Source organism: Carassius auratus, chromosome 31 (genome assembly GCF_003368295.1).
Source record: "Carassius auratus strain Wakin chromosome 31, ASM336829v1, whole genome shotgun sequence".
Lineage (NCBI taxonomy): Eukaryota > Metazoa > Chordata > Actinopteri > Cypriniformes > Cyprinidae > Carassius > Carassius auratus.
Window position 1 is genome coordinate 27,053,735 of NC_039273.1, and position 18,021 is coordinate 27,071,755.

Genomic DNA, 18,021 nt, shown 5'->3' on the forward strand with positions numbered 1-18,021 from the left:
TCACTCCCTGCAGAAGAGGACAGTCTCATTAGAGATGCAGTAGAGAAAAATCTCTATTTGTTTTGACGCTGTTCCTGCTTTCGTACTGTTGACTGATTAACATGGATAGATGACTGCTATCATCAGTTTCTATTAGTTGTTGCCTAAAATGATGCTGATTCACACTGACATGGCTTGAATATGGATATTAATTCACACTGACATGGCTTAGTTAAGTATGGATATTAATTTGTTCATATAGCAACAGGATTAAAAGCACTCAGAAGTAAATAACCACAGCTCAGCACCCTGGCAACATAGCAACAAGTTTGGCACTGAAAACTAACCCTATCTTTTGGAGTTTTTTTTTTTTTTAATTGAATAACTTTTTGAGTTCTGCTAATCTAGTATTTTATCATACGATATAGAACTTTGATCGAGTGCATGTTGTTTGGTTTGTTTCAGATGATGCTATGAAGACCACCAGAGATGACTGATGTGGAACCTGTTGTCTCTGACTTTGCAGCCACGGGCAGGACTGGCCGGAGGAATGCATTGCCAGATATTCTAGGTTCCACAGCTGGTCCTGGAGCTGCCGACCTACCTGATAAACTAGCCGAGCTTTCAGTAGGAGGTACTGTATGCTTTCTTTTGTTCAGCTGGCTCTATTTTATTAGTTCCAATAATCAAAGTATGCGCTTACAAGGCCAACATTATGACTAGGCAAAATATGGGATGAAAATAGTGCAAATGAATGAAAAGTAAAGAAAACAACACTCTTTGCTAATGAGGATTGGATTTCCACTGGATATCAGCAGCAAAAATGTATACTTTTATTCAGCAAGGATGCATTAAAAGATCAAAAGTGACGTTTATTATGTTACAAATGTTTATTGTTTCAAATAAACGCTGGTCTTTGAAGAATTAATGTATCACACACACAAAATATATCACAGTTTCCACAAAAATTATTACAATTATATTCAGCGGTTATGTTCAAATTATATTATAATATTTTACAATAATAATGCTTTTACTGCAATTTTTTTTTTCAAATGAATGCAGCCTTGGTAGGCATAAAGGACTGAAACCTTTGAACAGTAATGTATAATGTAAATACATAATACATTACTATAATAATATAGTTGCATAATAAAAAGAAAATATGAATAATAATAAAAAAAGCAATAATAAGCAATACACAATAAGCAAAATAATATGAAATACATAATGAACAAAAATCTAAATAAACAATACATAATGAGCAAAGTAAAATACAAATTTTAATTAAAAGTATGCATATAAGTACATAACCTGGATGAAATACTGCAGTGTAATTAAACATATGCAAGGGAATCATGCAATTAACAGGGCTTGAAACTAGTTCAGTACGTTAACTAGGTTAATTTAATCTATGCAGTGTATCCCTGATGTCTAAAATGGACCATGATGTTTGCAGAGTCTGCGAGACTAAGCTGTGATTGACAAAAGCACCTCTTTTTTTCTACTGAGAAAAGAACACTCTTGTCATCAAATATAACTTTTCTCAATGCTTAAGTGCTTTTGTATGATGTCATCAGGGGGTCGGCTGTAAGTCTAACTTTTAGACTGCCACTGGATGCTGTCAGAAAGTCCTTAGTGATGGTTCCTGTGGTAGAATTTTGATACATGTCCAGTGCAATTTATATAATAGGAAAACATTCAAAAAGAATGACATTAGTGATATAACCCTCAAGGCAATGACCTTGATTAAATGCACACACTTCTGATAAAGTCCTTCTTTGAGGATTAGATCATGACTGAACCTTCCTGTGCATCAATAACTGCCTGCAGACAAACACTTTTGATCTGCTCTGTGTTGCACATAAGCCTCAAAGGCATCACATGTGATCCCTGCAAATGATGTTCCATGAGCAGTTTGTGATGACGCTGGAGATTCTCAGCAGTGTATTCCACATCATGCATTATTTATCCTGTTTTAAATAATAAACAGAATACTGTCTCTGAGATAGTGTCCCCAAACCTGAAAATCATGTCATCATTTAATCACCCTCTTGTCGTTCCAAACCTATATAACTTTCTTTGGCACGATAACAGTGTTCTGTAACTGGGTCCTGATGAATAATGAACTACCTCTTCTGCCATCTAGTGGACATTTTTTATAACTGTCATACAAAATTGAATTGTCTTTTAGTTCAAAGAACAGATCAATGAGATTTTTATCCAAGTTCAAAGGGTGAAGTCTTCTTCTCATCGTAAAACTATCATAAAAGTTGTTTATACCAGGGTTTTTCTTGGACTGTGTATGTATGTAAATATATATATATATATAGATATATATATATATATATATATATATATATATAGTAGTATTTATGTATAATGTTTTCTGTTTCTCTTCACATTCATACCTAAAATTGTATCTAAAAGTACTTTTATGGTGGCTAGAAAAAATACAGAACCAATAATAGACACTTGATATTCTATAGTGTTTTTTTTTTTTTAAATCCTGTTATACGTGCACAAACTGACAGTCATTACTTACAAGCTACTACTAAATATTGTAGAAACATAATTTTCTGTAAAGTTGCTTTGTAACGATTTGTATTGTGAAAAGCGCTATACAAATAAACTTGAATTGAATTGAATTGAATATAGTCATAAAAAAAGTTTTAAAACCCCCTGGTTTACACAACTTGTACACTATATTCCAAATCTTCTAAAGCAGTATGGTAGATTTGTGTCTGAAAAAGACTACAATTTTCATCTTTCTTCTCAGTTAGAGCATTCAGATTTCATTTTCAAAAAATGGTGCTATTAGATCACAACAGGTTTGACTATACTAATGCCAAGTGCCATTGGTCCTGGCGTGTCAACTGACAAAGAAAACAGTGAAAAATGAGATTTGAGAGCTACAGGGAACACTATCAATGAAAACTAGATTATTTGCTTGTAGTTGAATTGCTTTGGATAAGCATGTCTGCTTAAAGAACAAATCCACATAGAATATTGCATTTAATGAGTATTTTTGGCCTCAACGCAGATGATGGCGAACAGGGCGGAGAGAGCTCATCCTCGTCTGACCCACCTAAAGAAACCACAGAGGAGGCAAAGACAGAGGGCTCATAACTCTACTCCAGCGCCGCAGTGATCTGACCTCATGAGAGACTCACGACCTCTTGTCCCATTGACCAAACAACTGTTACTCTGTGCTATGCAACATCAAGACCACCTTTGATTGGCATTCAGATGTGGGCCAGCGCAAAACAGCTCATTGCTATTAAAATGAAAAGTGTTTTTCAAATATCAACATTTGTTCATTTCATACATCGATGACTTTTTTCCCCAAAGACCCACTGTCATGATTTTCCCAAACGACTGGCTGATTTATGTGTCTTATGAAAACAGATGTGACTTGCTTTCTCATTTTAAAAAGGGATATTTTGTTTCATTTTAAGACTTTCCATAATAGCATTCTTCTCTGAATGTTGACATGTAGTGGCAAAATGTCTCTTTTTGCACAAAAAAAAGTAAATACATTCCATTTGGCGATGTAAGTAAAGTTTTTTATCTTACAATATTTGTCTGTCCTTGTACAACACCACATCATCTGTGTTTTGTATTGTAAAGATATGTATTGTTAACATTTGACCCAGAAGATAAGAAACAGAGCTGAATAACATGAAACGATATTTTCTTCTTGTAAATACAGAATTGTACATTATATTTGCTAGTTTTGTTTAAAAGCCTTCTGTTTTGTGCGTAACTGCTGTCAGTGCTGCCCTGCGTAAGCTCAGAGTGGATTGTTAGCTGTCTGATTCATTGCTGCAAACATCTGTGGTCATGTCATTCGGACGTCATCTTAAGTGCTTGTCTCAGATATTTCTTTGCTGTTGTTGATTGCAGTAAAAAAAATATGATTGTGGGGACATGTTGTTCTTCCTCTATTTCATCTTTTCACTGTGTTTCCATTAGATAATTACATTTTATTTTATTTTACTATTTACCTGGCCATAAATCTTGTAATTTTGTCTGTGGTTAGCTACATATAAAATGCCATTATGCTATGTTTAAAAATTATAATAAATCCTGTGCTTAATTTTGGTAGTTTGAATTTTTGTGCAGTGGTGGTAATTTATGTAACCAGCAGAGGACACCAAAGGTATGTTTTATAATACGAGGGTACTATATATATATATATATATATATATATATATATATATATATATATATATATATACATACACACACACACACACACATATATATATATATAAACAAAGTAGGATTATAAAATGGAACTATTTACCTAGAAAATTAATTTGTATGGTTTATAAATTTTGTGTGTTAATGTCTAGGTGAATACTGATATTTATGCTTTTTGTAGATTTAATCAAATGCTGGGTTTTGTTCCATGAACATGCAATATGTACATTTGATATTGCTGTTAATTGAACTAAACAAAGCATTTAATAGAAAGGGCTGCAAATTTATTCATAGAGTTTGTAAAAAAAAAAAAAAAATAATAATAATAATAATAAAAAATTGACTTGCAGCCAATGGGAAATCTGACTCCTCCCACTCCTGTATGACCATAGTCATGGAGTTGAAAAAAACTATTTAAGATCCTCTGCAAAGAGAAAATGCTGCTACGTTTTCTACAGAGCATTAAAATAACGTTTAGCATTTGTTTATTGGTCAGAAAAGCATAGTTTTAAAAATGGTTGATGCTTTCTGTGGCACATGGAAACTGGTCAGCAGTGAGAACTTTGATGAGTATATGAAAGCTCTAGGTAAGTTGTATCATAATATTATCGATAATTATAATTATTAATGCAGTTCATTATTTCTGATTATTTTAATTTTCCACTTATTATTATTGTAATTACAGACACATCTCAAGTGTATTTAAACACTGGTTTTATTGAACAAAACAAGATTTAAGTGCATGTGATTTTTTCTAAGGGATTGGGTTTGCAACAAGACAAGTTGGAAATGTGACTAAGCCGACCCTCATCATCTCGAAAGAGGGAGACAAAGTGGTCCAAAAAACACAGAGTACTTTCAAGAACACCGAGATCTCATTCAAACTGGGCGAGGAGTTTGACGAGACCACCGTAGATGACCGACACTGTAAAGTAGGTTTAGAAGAAAAATATGTTTCATAGTCAAATCCACTGGGAACACTGCATATTAACAGAGCAGATGTGTTCTGTCTGAGATGAATGCACAGTGATGTGTTCTTTTTACCAGTCGACTGTGGTGCTAGATGGAGACCAGCTTGTTCATGTGCAGAAGTGGGATGGAAAAGAGACCTCCTTTGTCCGGGAGATCAAGGACGGGAAGATGGTGATGGTAAGGCTCTTTGTACAGTTTGTTTTAAAGACAATATACTCAACAGCAGCAGGCTATTTAATTAACTGTTGATTTCAATTGCATTATAGAAACTCACCTTTGGGGACGTGGTGGCTGTGCGTACCTATGAAAAAGCATAAGTTTGGGGAGTATTATGAGGATTTGTCCTTCTCCGTCACCAGTAACATATACCATGTGCTCTGATGCTTTACGGAATGAAAAAAAAAAAGAAAAAAAAAAAAGGAGAAAGAAACCGTTGCACTTAATTCCTCCAAATATAGCATATTAAAGCATTTACTACAAATATTTTTGATCCATTTTTTTAAATACTTTTAAGTCTGTACGATTCATTTGTAATAAAGAACCAGACAAAAATAATGTCTTGTGTGTTCATTTATTAGATTAATGTAGCCTACATGAATTAACAAAGTAAAGTAGCTACTAAATATCAGGTTCAGGCAAAGTTGTCGCAATTTATTAATTTAAATTTCTGCTATTGCATATTATATATATATATATATATATATATATATATATATATATATATATATATATATATATATATATATATATATATATATATATCTTATATAGGCTTTAGATCGTTTTGATTTTGATGTCCAATCAGTGCGCGTCAGCAGAAGGTTGCGCAAAATAAAGCGTCACGTGACGTGATGGCAGCTTTTTCCTGTTTTGGTTTACAGTGTAAATTTAAACTTAACATAAATGCGGTTTAATAAAACAGACACTCGCAGCAATGGCTTTGCTCGTTCTGTTATTGTCTGATCAGTTTTCTATCCTGCAGGTTTACGTTGCGCCAGTTAATGAAGTCTTCAAACACCTGCAGAGTTTTTCAGAGTCTTTTCGGCTGTTACAGGTTCTTCATGTCTCCTGAAGTTTGCTCTGTCGCTTCTTTTCTTGCGTGTCCATTTGCTGGTCTTTTTTTCTTTTTCTTTTTAGTTGCTTTAACAGATACCTTGTCATTTATCCTACTGTACAGTTGTTTTATTTAACCTGGTTTGCAGTAATGGGACTTTGACATTTTTATTTGTTTAAAAAAAAAAACAATGGAATATTAATCTCTTAACATCAACGTGCATATTGATAGATTGTAAAATACAGTCAATCCAAAAATTATCCAGACACCAGGTATAATAATGATATATTTTTACTAGTGGTTGCAGGCCACTATAGTTTATGTAAGCGAGGATAGCAAAATAAAGTAAACTGTTACATATTATACCCCAAAGATTCTCCATAAAGTGGACTACAAGTTACATTTCAAAAACTTTGGGACTAAAAATTATTTAGACACTTTGACCTGACCATGTTTTGTTTAAGTGTTGTCTGACATTATCAATATTAATTTGTTCTGACACAGTTACCGTAACTCTGATTTATTTTCTTATTTTCTAAACTATAGCGAATAAACTGTGATGTGTGAAGTTACAATGAGAATGATTCTGCTGCATCATCTGATATATTATTAGGGGCAATCATCTCGTATATATGTTTATCTCAGACCTGCACTTGGATCCAGCCTACCATGTCACAGAAGACCACACCAAAGTCTTTCTTGGATCCACAGCTCTAAAAAATATATATATTTAATGTAAAGGTCAATAAAGTGTCCTTAATATACTGTAAAATCTAACACACTAACAGTCTAAATTTACTCGTAATGAGGTAAATTTTCTCAAATTGAATGAAGTTTAATAACAAAAATAACCCTATTACTTAATTTACATTAAGAAGAGCAGATAGTCATGTAATAAATGTTCAACTGCGCCAAAATTAGATTTAGTGAAATTAGATTTTCTGTGCTCAAGAAAAAAAATAAAAATAAAAAAAAGGTTATTTTCACAACTTCACAACTTTTTCTTTTTTTTTTCACAACTTAATGAGCAGGTATTACACACACACACACACACACACACACACACACACACACACACACACACACACACATATATATATATATATATATATATATATATATATATATATATATTAGTTAACAGTCAAATAAAACATATAAGATGGTGTTTTTTTCTATATATATATATATATATTAGGGGTGTAACGATACGCGTATTTGTATTGAACCGTTCGGTACGACGCTTTCGGTTCGGTACGCGGTACGCATTATGTATACCGAACAGTTCGTTGGAGTAATTAATTATATTTGAAAAAAAAAAAAAAGAGAGAGAGAGAGAGAAATATAATGATATGCGTTCAACAAGGTAGCCCAATAACCCAAACAACGTAACAGGCAACGCCCCTGACACTCCCGAAGAAGAAAAAAACACCATCTTATATGTTTATGTTAGGCTACTCAGCAGGCGCTCGCTCACTCAGTACGCGCTGAAGGCTCGTTGGAAAATAGCCAATGCGTTTAACAGACTAGAAATGAGAAGATCCTCCAATAACCAACAGGTCTGGTGTTTGGTTGCACTTTGGATTCCCTTTAAGCTATAATGGTGATGGCAAGAGAGTGGTGGATAAAAAAACAACGGTATGTCGCATCTGCAACATGACAGGGTACACCAGCGGGAATACAAAAAAAAAAAAAAAAAAAACACCAGCGGGAATATCTGGGATATATGCGTCAGTACTATCTGGGAAAAGACGAAAAAAAGGAGAAACATGCACGCAGCAAACTATTCCTGCAGCATTTAGACACTATAGCTTACAGGGAATCCAACCCAAACACCAGACCTGTTGGTTATTTAGGATCTTATATTTCTGGTCTGTTAAATGCATTCGACATTTTGCAACGAGCCTTCAGCGCGTGCTGAGTGAGCGAGCGCCTTAGGGGCCGTTCACATATCGTGCCTAAAAACGCATGGAAAACGCTAAGCGCGTCTTTCTCCTCCTTTCCAAAGCGCTTGTGCAGAAGCGCTCATGAGGCGTCTGTCTTGCTAAGCAACAATGACGTGCTCTCTCCATGAGACGCGGAAATTTCAGCGAAGGATAAATGGATTTGCAGCTCTAAAAATCGCTTGCAGTAGCTCTGCTACTAAATTTATTTCAAAATTGCAATCCATATACAACTATGATCAGCTGATCCTTCATCTTGGCTAAGCTCTCAACGTTGTTACGGGAAAGGATGAAGCTGATTGGTTGGTTCTTGTCACATGACCCGCGGTGCGCTTGCGGCATTCTGAAAAGTTGAGATGTTTTTACATTTTGCTGTATCTAAAACGTATCGAACCGAACCGAACCGAACCGTGACATCAGTGTATCGTATCGAACCGAACCGTGAATTTTGTGAACCGTTACACCCCTAATATATATATATATTATATATACAATATATATATATTAACTAACAGTCAAATAATATAAATTGTTTATTTTAAAATATTTTTTTGAGCAGTTGTAAATGATTTCTGGTGACATGTTTCAAATGTCCACTTTGAATAATGATTTTTCCGGTCCGTGCAAAAAAAAAAAAAAAAATAAAAAATAAATAGATAAAAATAAAATTAAATACCTGCATGGCTCCCGAGTGCAACAAAATATTTGATATATCAGTTTTTAAGGGGAGTAATTTACATATTTGTGAAATGATTTGAACATATGCATTTTAAATTCCAGCTAAATTCTGGCAAATCTCAGACCTGCACTTGGATCCAACCTATCATGCCACAAAAGACCACACCAAAGTCTGTTTTTCCTCCAAGGGCATTCCTGCAATGAACCAAGGTGTGTTTGGTGATTTCCTGTGTGACCTTACTGCAGAGAAAGCCCTGAACACCTCCCAAAAGAAGAACTGTCTACTGATGTGGTGATCAATGTTATTGCAAATGTGACTCTCACCACACATCCGTTCTTCCCACAGCAGCCAGTTTATCTGGCCCTGGGCAACCACGACTACTGGCCACAGGTATTTCAAACCCAAGGGCAACAAGAGTTCTTAGCTGGGAATTCAAACCAAGACAACAGTTCTGGGGTCAAATAAAGGGCAGATTGTTTAGGTTCAGGTTGTTTAAATGGAATATTTGCATACTGTTGTATGCACTGGAAGTTACTTACAGCTTATTTTTTAAAACGCAAATATTTTATATAAATATTTTGTTTTATAAATAGTATATTTCTATTTTATAAACGTATATTTTATAAAAAAAAATATAAATGCACAAAACAATTATTTAATGAAAATATTTCAAACGTAAGTGGCTCAATTCATTTGATCAAAAATGCTATAAAAATATAAAATTTGAAAGCATTTAAAATTATAGATATAAAATCTTTTTATGATTATATATTTTTTTACATTTTATATACATTTAAATATATATACTGGTATATATATATATATATATATATATATATATATATATATATATATATATATATATATATATATAATTAATTTTAAATATTTTATGCTGTGCTGTATTTACATGTGTTTTTATTTATTTATTATTATTATTGTAATCTCATTTTAATACATTAATTTAATACATTTTAGGATCAGTTGCCGACATCTGCAATTGCAATTTACGATGCTTAACCAAACTCTGGTCTCTGTGGTTGAATCCAGAAGCTGTAGCTAATTTAAATGATTTTTATTAAGAGATAATTAATGCTGCTTGGTATGGTTTTAGCCTTGCTAAAATACTTTGTTTCAAACAACAGTATGATGCAGCAGATTTAAATTTATATAAAATCTTATATAAATTTGAATACAAAGCCTGTCAAATAAATGTGTATATGCATTTTTTCCACAATGTGGTGCACACACTAAAAGCTGGACTTGAGCTAATGAGCTAATGATCTTTCTACATCACTTGTTGGTGTGAAGGTGGATTTTACTCTCTTGTGATCAAACTTGGCCTCCCTCTGGTGAGTCTCAAAACAAACCTGTACAACAGTCCAAATCTGCTGGGCAGTTCCAGTGGCTGCAGGAAACACTTGAGCTGTCAAGACCAAAAATGGAGATGGTGAGTATATTTCTGTCTGATTTATCAAGGCATTTTAATTTTAGAAAGAACCCGCTGTACTGATCATAAGGGGCCATTTCATTACAAGACTGTAAATTAACAGTTGTATAATGGTATGTCCATGTGAGTGACAGCAGTGGTGTGTGAATGACTGCTGACCAATTTCATCTGTTCTTCTGAGGCCTATGTAATTGCTCACATCCCCATCGGTGAACTACCCTATGCTATAAATACAACAGCCGTCCAGGAAAACTACAATGATCAACTGGTCAAAATATTTTGGAACTAAAGTGACGTCATTCAGGGTCAGTTTTACGGTCACACAATTTGTTGCACCAATTTTATTTTTATTAAAAAAAATTTTTTTCATTATATGCATAAAAACAAACATTATGTGTATGTACATGTGTGTGTGTGTGTGTGTGTAAGGTCATTACTTCACTACCACTATGTTTCTTGCTAGAGCAGTTCCTGTTTCTGAATGATTAATGGTAGTGTCAGTTCTAATTACATGGTGTGTTTTAATCAAGGTGCCAACTCAAAGTGTGGCTGTTCTATTGCATCCCTTTTAATAATCACTCTGTCTCTTTTTTTCCTCCAAAGGATATTTGGCAGTTCCTTTTAAATCTCACAGAAGCAAACCTGGAACAAAGGTCAAAGTAGAAGCTGGAATACAGTTTGACTGAGGCTTTTGATATTGATGACATTCAGCCTCAGGCCGGGTTCACACCGCAAGCTGCAGCAGAGCAGAAGCAGCGCGTATTTTTTTCGGTGCCTATGTTAACAGATGAGAGCGTTCACACCGCACGCAGAAGCTGCGCGGCAGAGTGTTGCAGAAGCAGAGCAGAAGCAGCAGTGCCGCGATCGTTTCGGCGCTGGGTCTATTTTTGCAGCGCTGCTGACGCTCAGTTAAAGTGAAAGTACACATTTGATGGACAAAATAAATATGATTTCACACAAAAAGTGCTCTAACTGCACAAAAAAAGCACATCTAGGGTGTTTTAACAAGAACTAGAGTATGTTACGAAAAGGAAATTAATATAAAAAATATGTATAGAAGATAAAGTGACCATGGCCAAAATGATCATGATCATGGCCAAAATACACATGTACTTTAACGAAAATTTGCCCAAAATTTGCATTAATGATATCTACTGTGTTCTTAGCAAATTACATAAAAAATGTATGATATTTAAAACCACATATTTTTCTATTTTTTATTATAATTTTATTTTTAATATATATTTTTTTTTTTACAAAATCTGTTAAAGTACTTACAGTTCTATCCAAAAATAGACTTTTTTGCCGAAATACAAAAACAACTTTAAATAATTTATATTGCTAGCTTAGCCTTGGAGATTTATTTATTATTAGTAGTTGTCCTATTCTTTTAACTAGGCCTATGTATTGGCAGAAGAACGGATGTCGTGCTAACAATCATAAACAACAGCACGTGGTGTCTCAGGCGGTGGTCTTCAGAGTGCACCTGGAAAGACAATAATGGACGACACTCGTCTCATTGTGGAAGTTGAGAAATATCAAGTTCTTTATGATCCACACAATGTACTTTATAAAGACTTGCAGGAGAAGGAAAAAGCATGGGATGAAGTTGCAGCGGCTCTTATTGCAGATGGTAATTAATTTTATAGTGTTTTTGACGCTTTCGCTGGCACACGAGCAAACAACTCAATATTTGATTCAAAATTGATTCAATTGGAACCATTTATTTACAATTTCTAAATTACACATAAGCACACAAAAGCAGGTGATACATGCATATATAATAAACAAGTTAATTCTGATTTCAAGATGAGCAGGAAGTCAAGGCTGTGAACCATTTACAATACACATAATTTAAAACCGTTTATTAAATTGGTTTTCAGGGTGTTTTTTGGTAAATTTGATTGCAAACAAACCCAGTGACAAGATGGTAATATGCACCATGTTCTCTCCTACGTCGGTTAATGGGATGAACCCAAAGTATGGGTCTTTTTAGTCTCCTTAATAACAAATATAGCGCGATGGCCTTTCTTCTATCAACAACACGTACTGCACGGAAAACAAAGACAGCAAAACAAAGATCCAACAAAAGTAACAATTAAATTATTAATTAAAAAAGCTTCTTGCCTAGTCTTTTTATTTAAATGCATTTTAAATGGGAAATAAAGCAATGCGAACGTACCCATTATAGAGCACTCTGACCAAAATCTGCTGTTCAGTTGCGCGCTGCCTCCGCTGCCGGTGTGAAAGCAAAATAGGCGCGCGCTGCTTCTGCTCTGCCTACCTGCTGCTAACGCGCTGCTTCTGCTCTGCTGAAACTTGCGGTGTGAACCCGGCCTCACAGTTTGCATGAACTTGCTCTTAGGTTCGAGCAGCCAGTCTTTAAAAAGTATTTTAACAATTGTATGGTGAGCTACAACTTAAACCTCACATGTGAGGGTTTATGCAAAACGATTCAGGTGTGTGCGAAGGCAGATAGAAAGAGTTAGCTGAAAGTTACTAGATCTTAACTTAACTGTCTAAAAAGATGATTTGAAACTTTTCTGGTAAAAAAAGAAAAAAGAAACATGGATTTTTAAAGAATACTACTACTACTACTACTATGTATTAATAATAATACATGTCTCACTTCACCCCAAAACCAAAAAGAGAAAAAAGCTATTTGAAACGATAATTTATATAAAGAAAATTAAGCCAATTTAAGACCATTAAGATTATTATTATTATTGTAAGATTACATTCATTGTGACATCATATCCATTTAAGCATAAACATTTACCCTATAAATTCTCATTATTACAATAAAACAATTTGTTTTATTACTTTTTTATAGTATTACAATGAAACCTGAAATTGTGAAAACTGATACTGATTTTAAGGAACTTTAAAAACTTTATTATTATAATTTTAAATGATTGTAATGCATTTTATACTTGATTCAATGTGTAGTTGCTCAAATGCATAATTTTCTATATACCCTTTGTTTGTATAAAATTGTACCTTTGGCTAAATCTGCAATTTGCAGCTAAATATGAACAAGAAAAAGTTTTGTGCCTTTATCTGTCCTTTTCAACCTAGAAACATCAACAAAAAAAGTTTTGCTTTAAATATGTTGAAAGCTTGTTATTTCTACCTGATATAACTTGTCATTCTTTAAGATATCACTCTAGTTATAAGCATGGTCAGCTGTTAACCTAAAAAAAAAAAAAAAAAAAACATGCATGAAAACCAGTCTTAATCTCCATCCCTTTTCCCCATTCAGAGGCCCCATACACATTCAGACCCCTCACTGCTCTCTGCCTCCGCTGAGGGTCTTATGAAATGTTGTCTAGTTCTTTTGTCTTGACCCCCTCTTCATGTGGTCATTGGCATTCAAGTGCTACACTGCCTTTGATGACCAACAATGCTTTGTGAAAAGAATTGAGGAGCCAGAAATTTAACACAGAGATAAAGGGGCACCGTGGTAACTCTGGCTGGTTGTTTTAACGACTGGCTGAGATGCTTTAATCAGCATTCATCAGTGCTCTGCCAACTGTGTTCTTCAGAGTTCCCAATAGAGACTCATATGTAACAGGGATGGGTCAATATTTGCCCTGCCACACTGGCGGCACTGAAGGAGGGATGGCTTTCTTTAAGCATGGGCCACACAAGGCTGTGCCGAGGTGGGCCGGAGTTTGGCAGCCACATAAATCTCAGAGAGCTTTGGCTCCCTTCTTGGACTGGTGAACGAAAGACATTGTGCTGGTTTGATTTTATTTAAAAAATATTATGGTAATGTGACAGCGGACAGCCTCTGTTTAAAATGCTAGCTTCAGTTCATTCCAGTATTTTTTTTTGTTTTGTTTTGTTTTGTTTTGTTTGAAATGCTGTCTGAAATGCTGTGTTCAGTTATGTCCACTATTTAAATTCATTTTAATGCGTTTGACAGCCTGGAGATTATTTTAAATGCTGGGTTCAGTTCTGTTCACTTATTTGTTTTAGTTTAGTTTAGTTTAGTTTAGTTTAGTTTAGTTTAGTTTAGATTAGATTAGATTAGATTAGATTAGATTAGATTAGATTAGATTAGATTAGATTAGATTAGTTGTGGGGCTGATGCATAGCCAGGGGTTATCTCAAATTCTGGGTCATTTTATTTTATTTTATTTTATTTTATTTCATTTCATTTCAAGACATTTTGTAGTATGACCCTTATTTTCCTTTATAATCTAGCAAAAATAGCGGTTTTGTGAATTGTTCCAGAATGCATTGTTTACTACAAATCTCCTTTTAATGGGAAATGTCCTTTGCTGTAAACATGAAACCCAAGGGCCTAATCATAACAGATTACTCACCGTTCGATTAGCTAGTTATTGCTGTCACATTCACATTCAGCTCGGCTGGCAGTCCTGCGTCTAATTTATATGTTAAAGAGCTGTAACAGGGAAGGTCAATGCTAGAGACGGCATAGGTCAGCCCGACGCTGGTTACAGGGCCTCATTATTGCTTTGATGGGCCTTCTTAACCTACTGCACTATTTAAGCTGTGGATTACTGTGGTGATTGTGTAACCATGGCAGCCCCCAGGGAATTGGAATTCATGGAATATGCTGGTTAATTTTATGAGTTGAGGCAGGGATTACATACCAGTTGATTTAATTCAGTACAGAAATTATTACAAAGATCCTGACCCTTTTTTTCATGTAGCTTAGTCCAAAGTCAAATGTGTTTTCTTCATTTTATTTAGATATTTAAGTTTCAGAATTTTTAAGAAAGCAGTATTTATTTACATGCTAGTCCCGACGCTGCAGTGATGATACATTTTTATACAGTAGACCAACCAGGAAGTTCACATCACCCTGGTTCCCATTTTTCCATTGACTTTTGCCTTTTTGCAGAAAACTAGCTCTTGTGACCAACAACAGATTATAATTATAACGCAGTTTGTTTACATTTACACAACGTTCATAAATTCTGAAGCTTAAAAACAATAACCAGAAGTAAAAAGCTAACCGTAGGCTATAATTTAACTTTGCCACAGACATCTTTATAATATATATATATATATATATTACAAAATTAAAATAAAAACATTTTCCCTTAAAGTTTGAGTTAGAATAGTTTGCAAGAGTTTGTTAATGAACAAAATGATTAAGTTAATGTCCCTGACAACCCTGTAGTCCAATTTAGCCACTTGTTATTGCAAAAAGCAAATGAAGACATAAAAAAGAAGAATAAAAATGGGTTACTAATGGTGTGTTTTGTAACATATAGTTAAACAAATATCTTGAGCTTGTGTTAACTGCACACCTTATTTCAGGCTTTCAGAAAAAAAAAAAAAAAAAAAAAAAAAAAAAAAAACATTCAGAAAACTCACAATGTAACCAGAAGAGGTAAAATGATAACAGGTTTTAGCCTATGAAAATATGTCATCTGTAGCACTCTGTTTACATTTATACAATGTGCTCAAAAGTTTTTGACTACATCTCAGTTTGCATACTTACGCTATGTTCTGAAATTGCTCAAACAGTCTATCACTGCACTAAACACCACTGTCAAGTGTTTGGTTCCCAGCGAATGCATGAACTGATAAAAATGTATACATTGCAATTACTTAGCCTATAATTACATTTGAGTGTAAGGTAAGCAATTCAAATAAATTACATAATTATAATGTTTTGTTGTTTTTTGTCTTGCATAATGTTATCAGGGACCACAGATGTTAATTAGCTTTACAGCTAACTCTGGTACAGGGCTTGAACTGTGCACGGTCCCTGTCAAATAAACTAATAAAATAAATAAAACTATGGATATTGTAGAATATAGATCATACTTGAATTGGGACACAGCACAAATGTGAAATCAACATAGCAATGGGAAGAAAGTGATTCACTGCATTCCTGCAAGTGACCAGTGTGTTCCCAGAATCTCTCATGTAACATTTTACACCTCCTCTTTTGTACCAAAATATACTGAGTTTCAAGTTTGGAATATTTGTCAAATCTGAAGTTATGATCTCAGTATTTTCTTTCCAGCAAAAGTTCTCCTATGAGTGATTTACAAATGCTACAAATTGAAGTCCTTCACTAACACTTTGCACTTAGTTTTACACTTCCTTTCTTATCAAACCAACTATTATGCATGCAGTTCACACTGTAATATAATGTAAAGTTTCTGTATTTAAAATATGTTTCTGTCAGGTAGGACTCGGGGCACAGAGGTAAAGGTGAATGCTTTTATTATGCTCTTGATTGGTTCAGTGATCAGCAACAGGTGTGGGTGCTTAACCGGGCAGGATCCTGACAGTTTCTTACTGTTTTGCTTGTGCAAACTGCAGTAGTGGATCATTGCAGACAGAAATGTGAAGACTCTTGGCAACCTACATTTACAGAACATTTCATTAAACATATAATGTGAAATTCTGATTGCAGATTGCAGTTGGGTTCTATACTATGTTGATTTTATCACCCACTAGTAAATTCTGTAAAAAGGTGCTTCATTCATACTGTATGTTGAAGAACACAAGGACAGATGGCTTGTGTTAATAAATGAAGACTACAGCAAGACTTTCACAAGAGGAAGAGCTCAAGGGAACTAGCTGAGTCTCTGTCCTGTTTAATCTCACGGTGCTGTTAAAATCAGATCATCTAACGCTAAACCTTTCTTTGCAGAGGAAAAATTTAGCTTTTCATTCTAGCAACACACAAATCACAAATTATACCAGTACTTTTGCCACTGAGTTCAATACATAAAGTAAATGATGACAAAGGTTTTGATTTTGTCCAAACTGTAAATTGTGGCATGAAAATGTGACTTTCTGTGTGTGCACACTCAGCATTTAATGTCGTGAGCCACTTCCTCTCTCTCCTCTTTAGAAGTGAGCTCTTTTGTCAGGCACAATGCAGAAGTTTGCATTCAGAGTCACATTGAAATGGCTGTTAAAACCACAAATATGAGTCCGGGGAAAAGCTACTTTCTGTTTGAATACTGAGGAACAGTGAATGCACTGTAACTTCTGTTTGTGGAATGCATTGTCTTGCTAACTTTTTTATTGTGCTTAGAAAGGCTAAGTAGGAACAGTACCTGGTCTGTTCAATGATAGCCACAGTCTCATGGCTTTTGAACTTAAGAATGCATTGCTTGTTGGATCAGGATTGACCGGCACCTATGTGTTCTATCTTCATGCTATGTTTTAATTATGTTTAGACATTGACTGATGAGAATTTGACATTTGGCACTACATGAATGTATATAATTGTTTGTGCGATGAATAATATAAATTTATTATGGAAGCCTGTTTTCACCACAGAATGTTGTTGTGACTTTTTATCTCACAATTGTATCTCATAGTTCTGAGAGGAAACAAGTAAGAATTGGGAGATATAAACTTGTTTATGTAAGACAGTTCTGAAGTTGCAGCTCACAATTATGTTCTCTCTCTCTCTCTCTCTCTCTCTCTCTCTCTCTCTCTCTCTCTCTCTCGATTCTAAGAAAAAAGTCTGAATAGTGAGAAATAAATCCTGACTTTTGTTGTCTCAAAGTTGTCTTTTTGCCTTAAAATTGTGATTTTATATCTTGGAATTCTGAGTTTATATCTTGTGTGTGTGTTTATATATACATATACACACATGTGTATTTCACTTTTACAGAGTGTTATAAATATAACATAAAATCAATATTAAATTGTAAAAAAAGTTACAAAGTTTTTAGTTTTTAGTTTTAGGTGTTTGCTAGTGTGTTGCAAAGGTTTTATTTATTCACTG

The 18,021-nt window shown here is 34.2% G+C and overlaps 2 protein-coding genes and 1 pseudogene across 4 annotated transcripts in view; all 3 read left to right on the top strand.

Annotated features, from left to right (window-relative positions):
* The window catches only part of LOC113051013 (cAMP-dependent protein kinase inhibitor beta-like), a 29,059-nt gene extending 24,995 nt beyond the window's left edge, over window positions 1-4,064 (top strand). For all 3 annotated transcript variants that reach the window (XM_026214589.1, XM_026214588.1, XM_026214590.1), the window contains 2 exons: window positions 445-613; window positions 3,023-4,064. In XM_026214589.1, coding sequence (XP_026070374.1) covers window positions 469-613; window positions 3,023-3,108 — 231 coding nt within the window. In that variant the 5' untranslated portion in view covers window positions 445-468 and the 3' untranslated portion in view covers window positions 3,109-4,064. The remainder of the gene's footprint in view (window positions 1-444; window positions 614-3,022) is intronic.
* Window positions 4,065-4,604: 540 nt separating this feature from the next.
* Window positions 4,605-5,596, top strand: LOC113051014 (fatty acid-binding protein, brain). The gene is made up of 4 exons (XM_026214591.1): window positions 4,605-4,772; window positions 4,945-5,117; window positions 5,233-5,334; window positions 5,424-5,596. The coding sequence occupies exons 1-4, from the start codon at window positions 4,700-4,702 to the stop codon at window positions 5,472-5,474; spliced, it is 399 nt and encodes a 132-aa protein (XP_026070376.1). The 5' UTR covers window positions 4,605-4,699; the 3' UTR covers window positions 5,475-5,596.
* A 495-nt stretch (window positions 5,597-6,091) lies between these two features.
* Window positions 6,092-17,628, top strand: LOC113051066 (acid sphingomyelinase-like phosphodiesterase 3a; annotated as a pseudogene).
* Window positions 17,629-18,021: the final 393 nt, after the last annotated feature.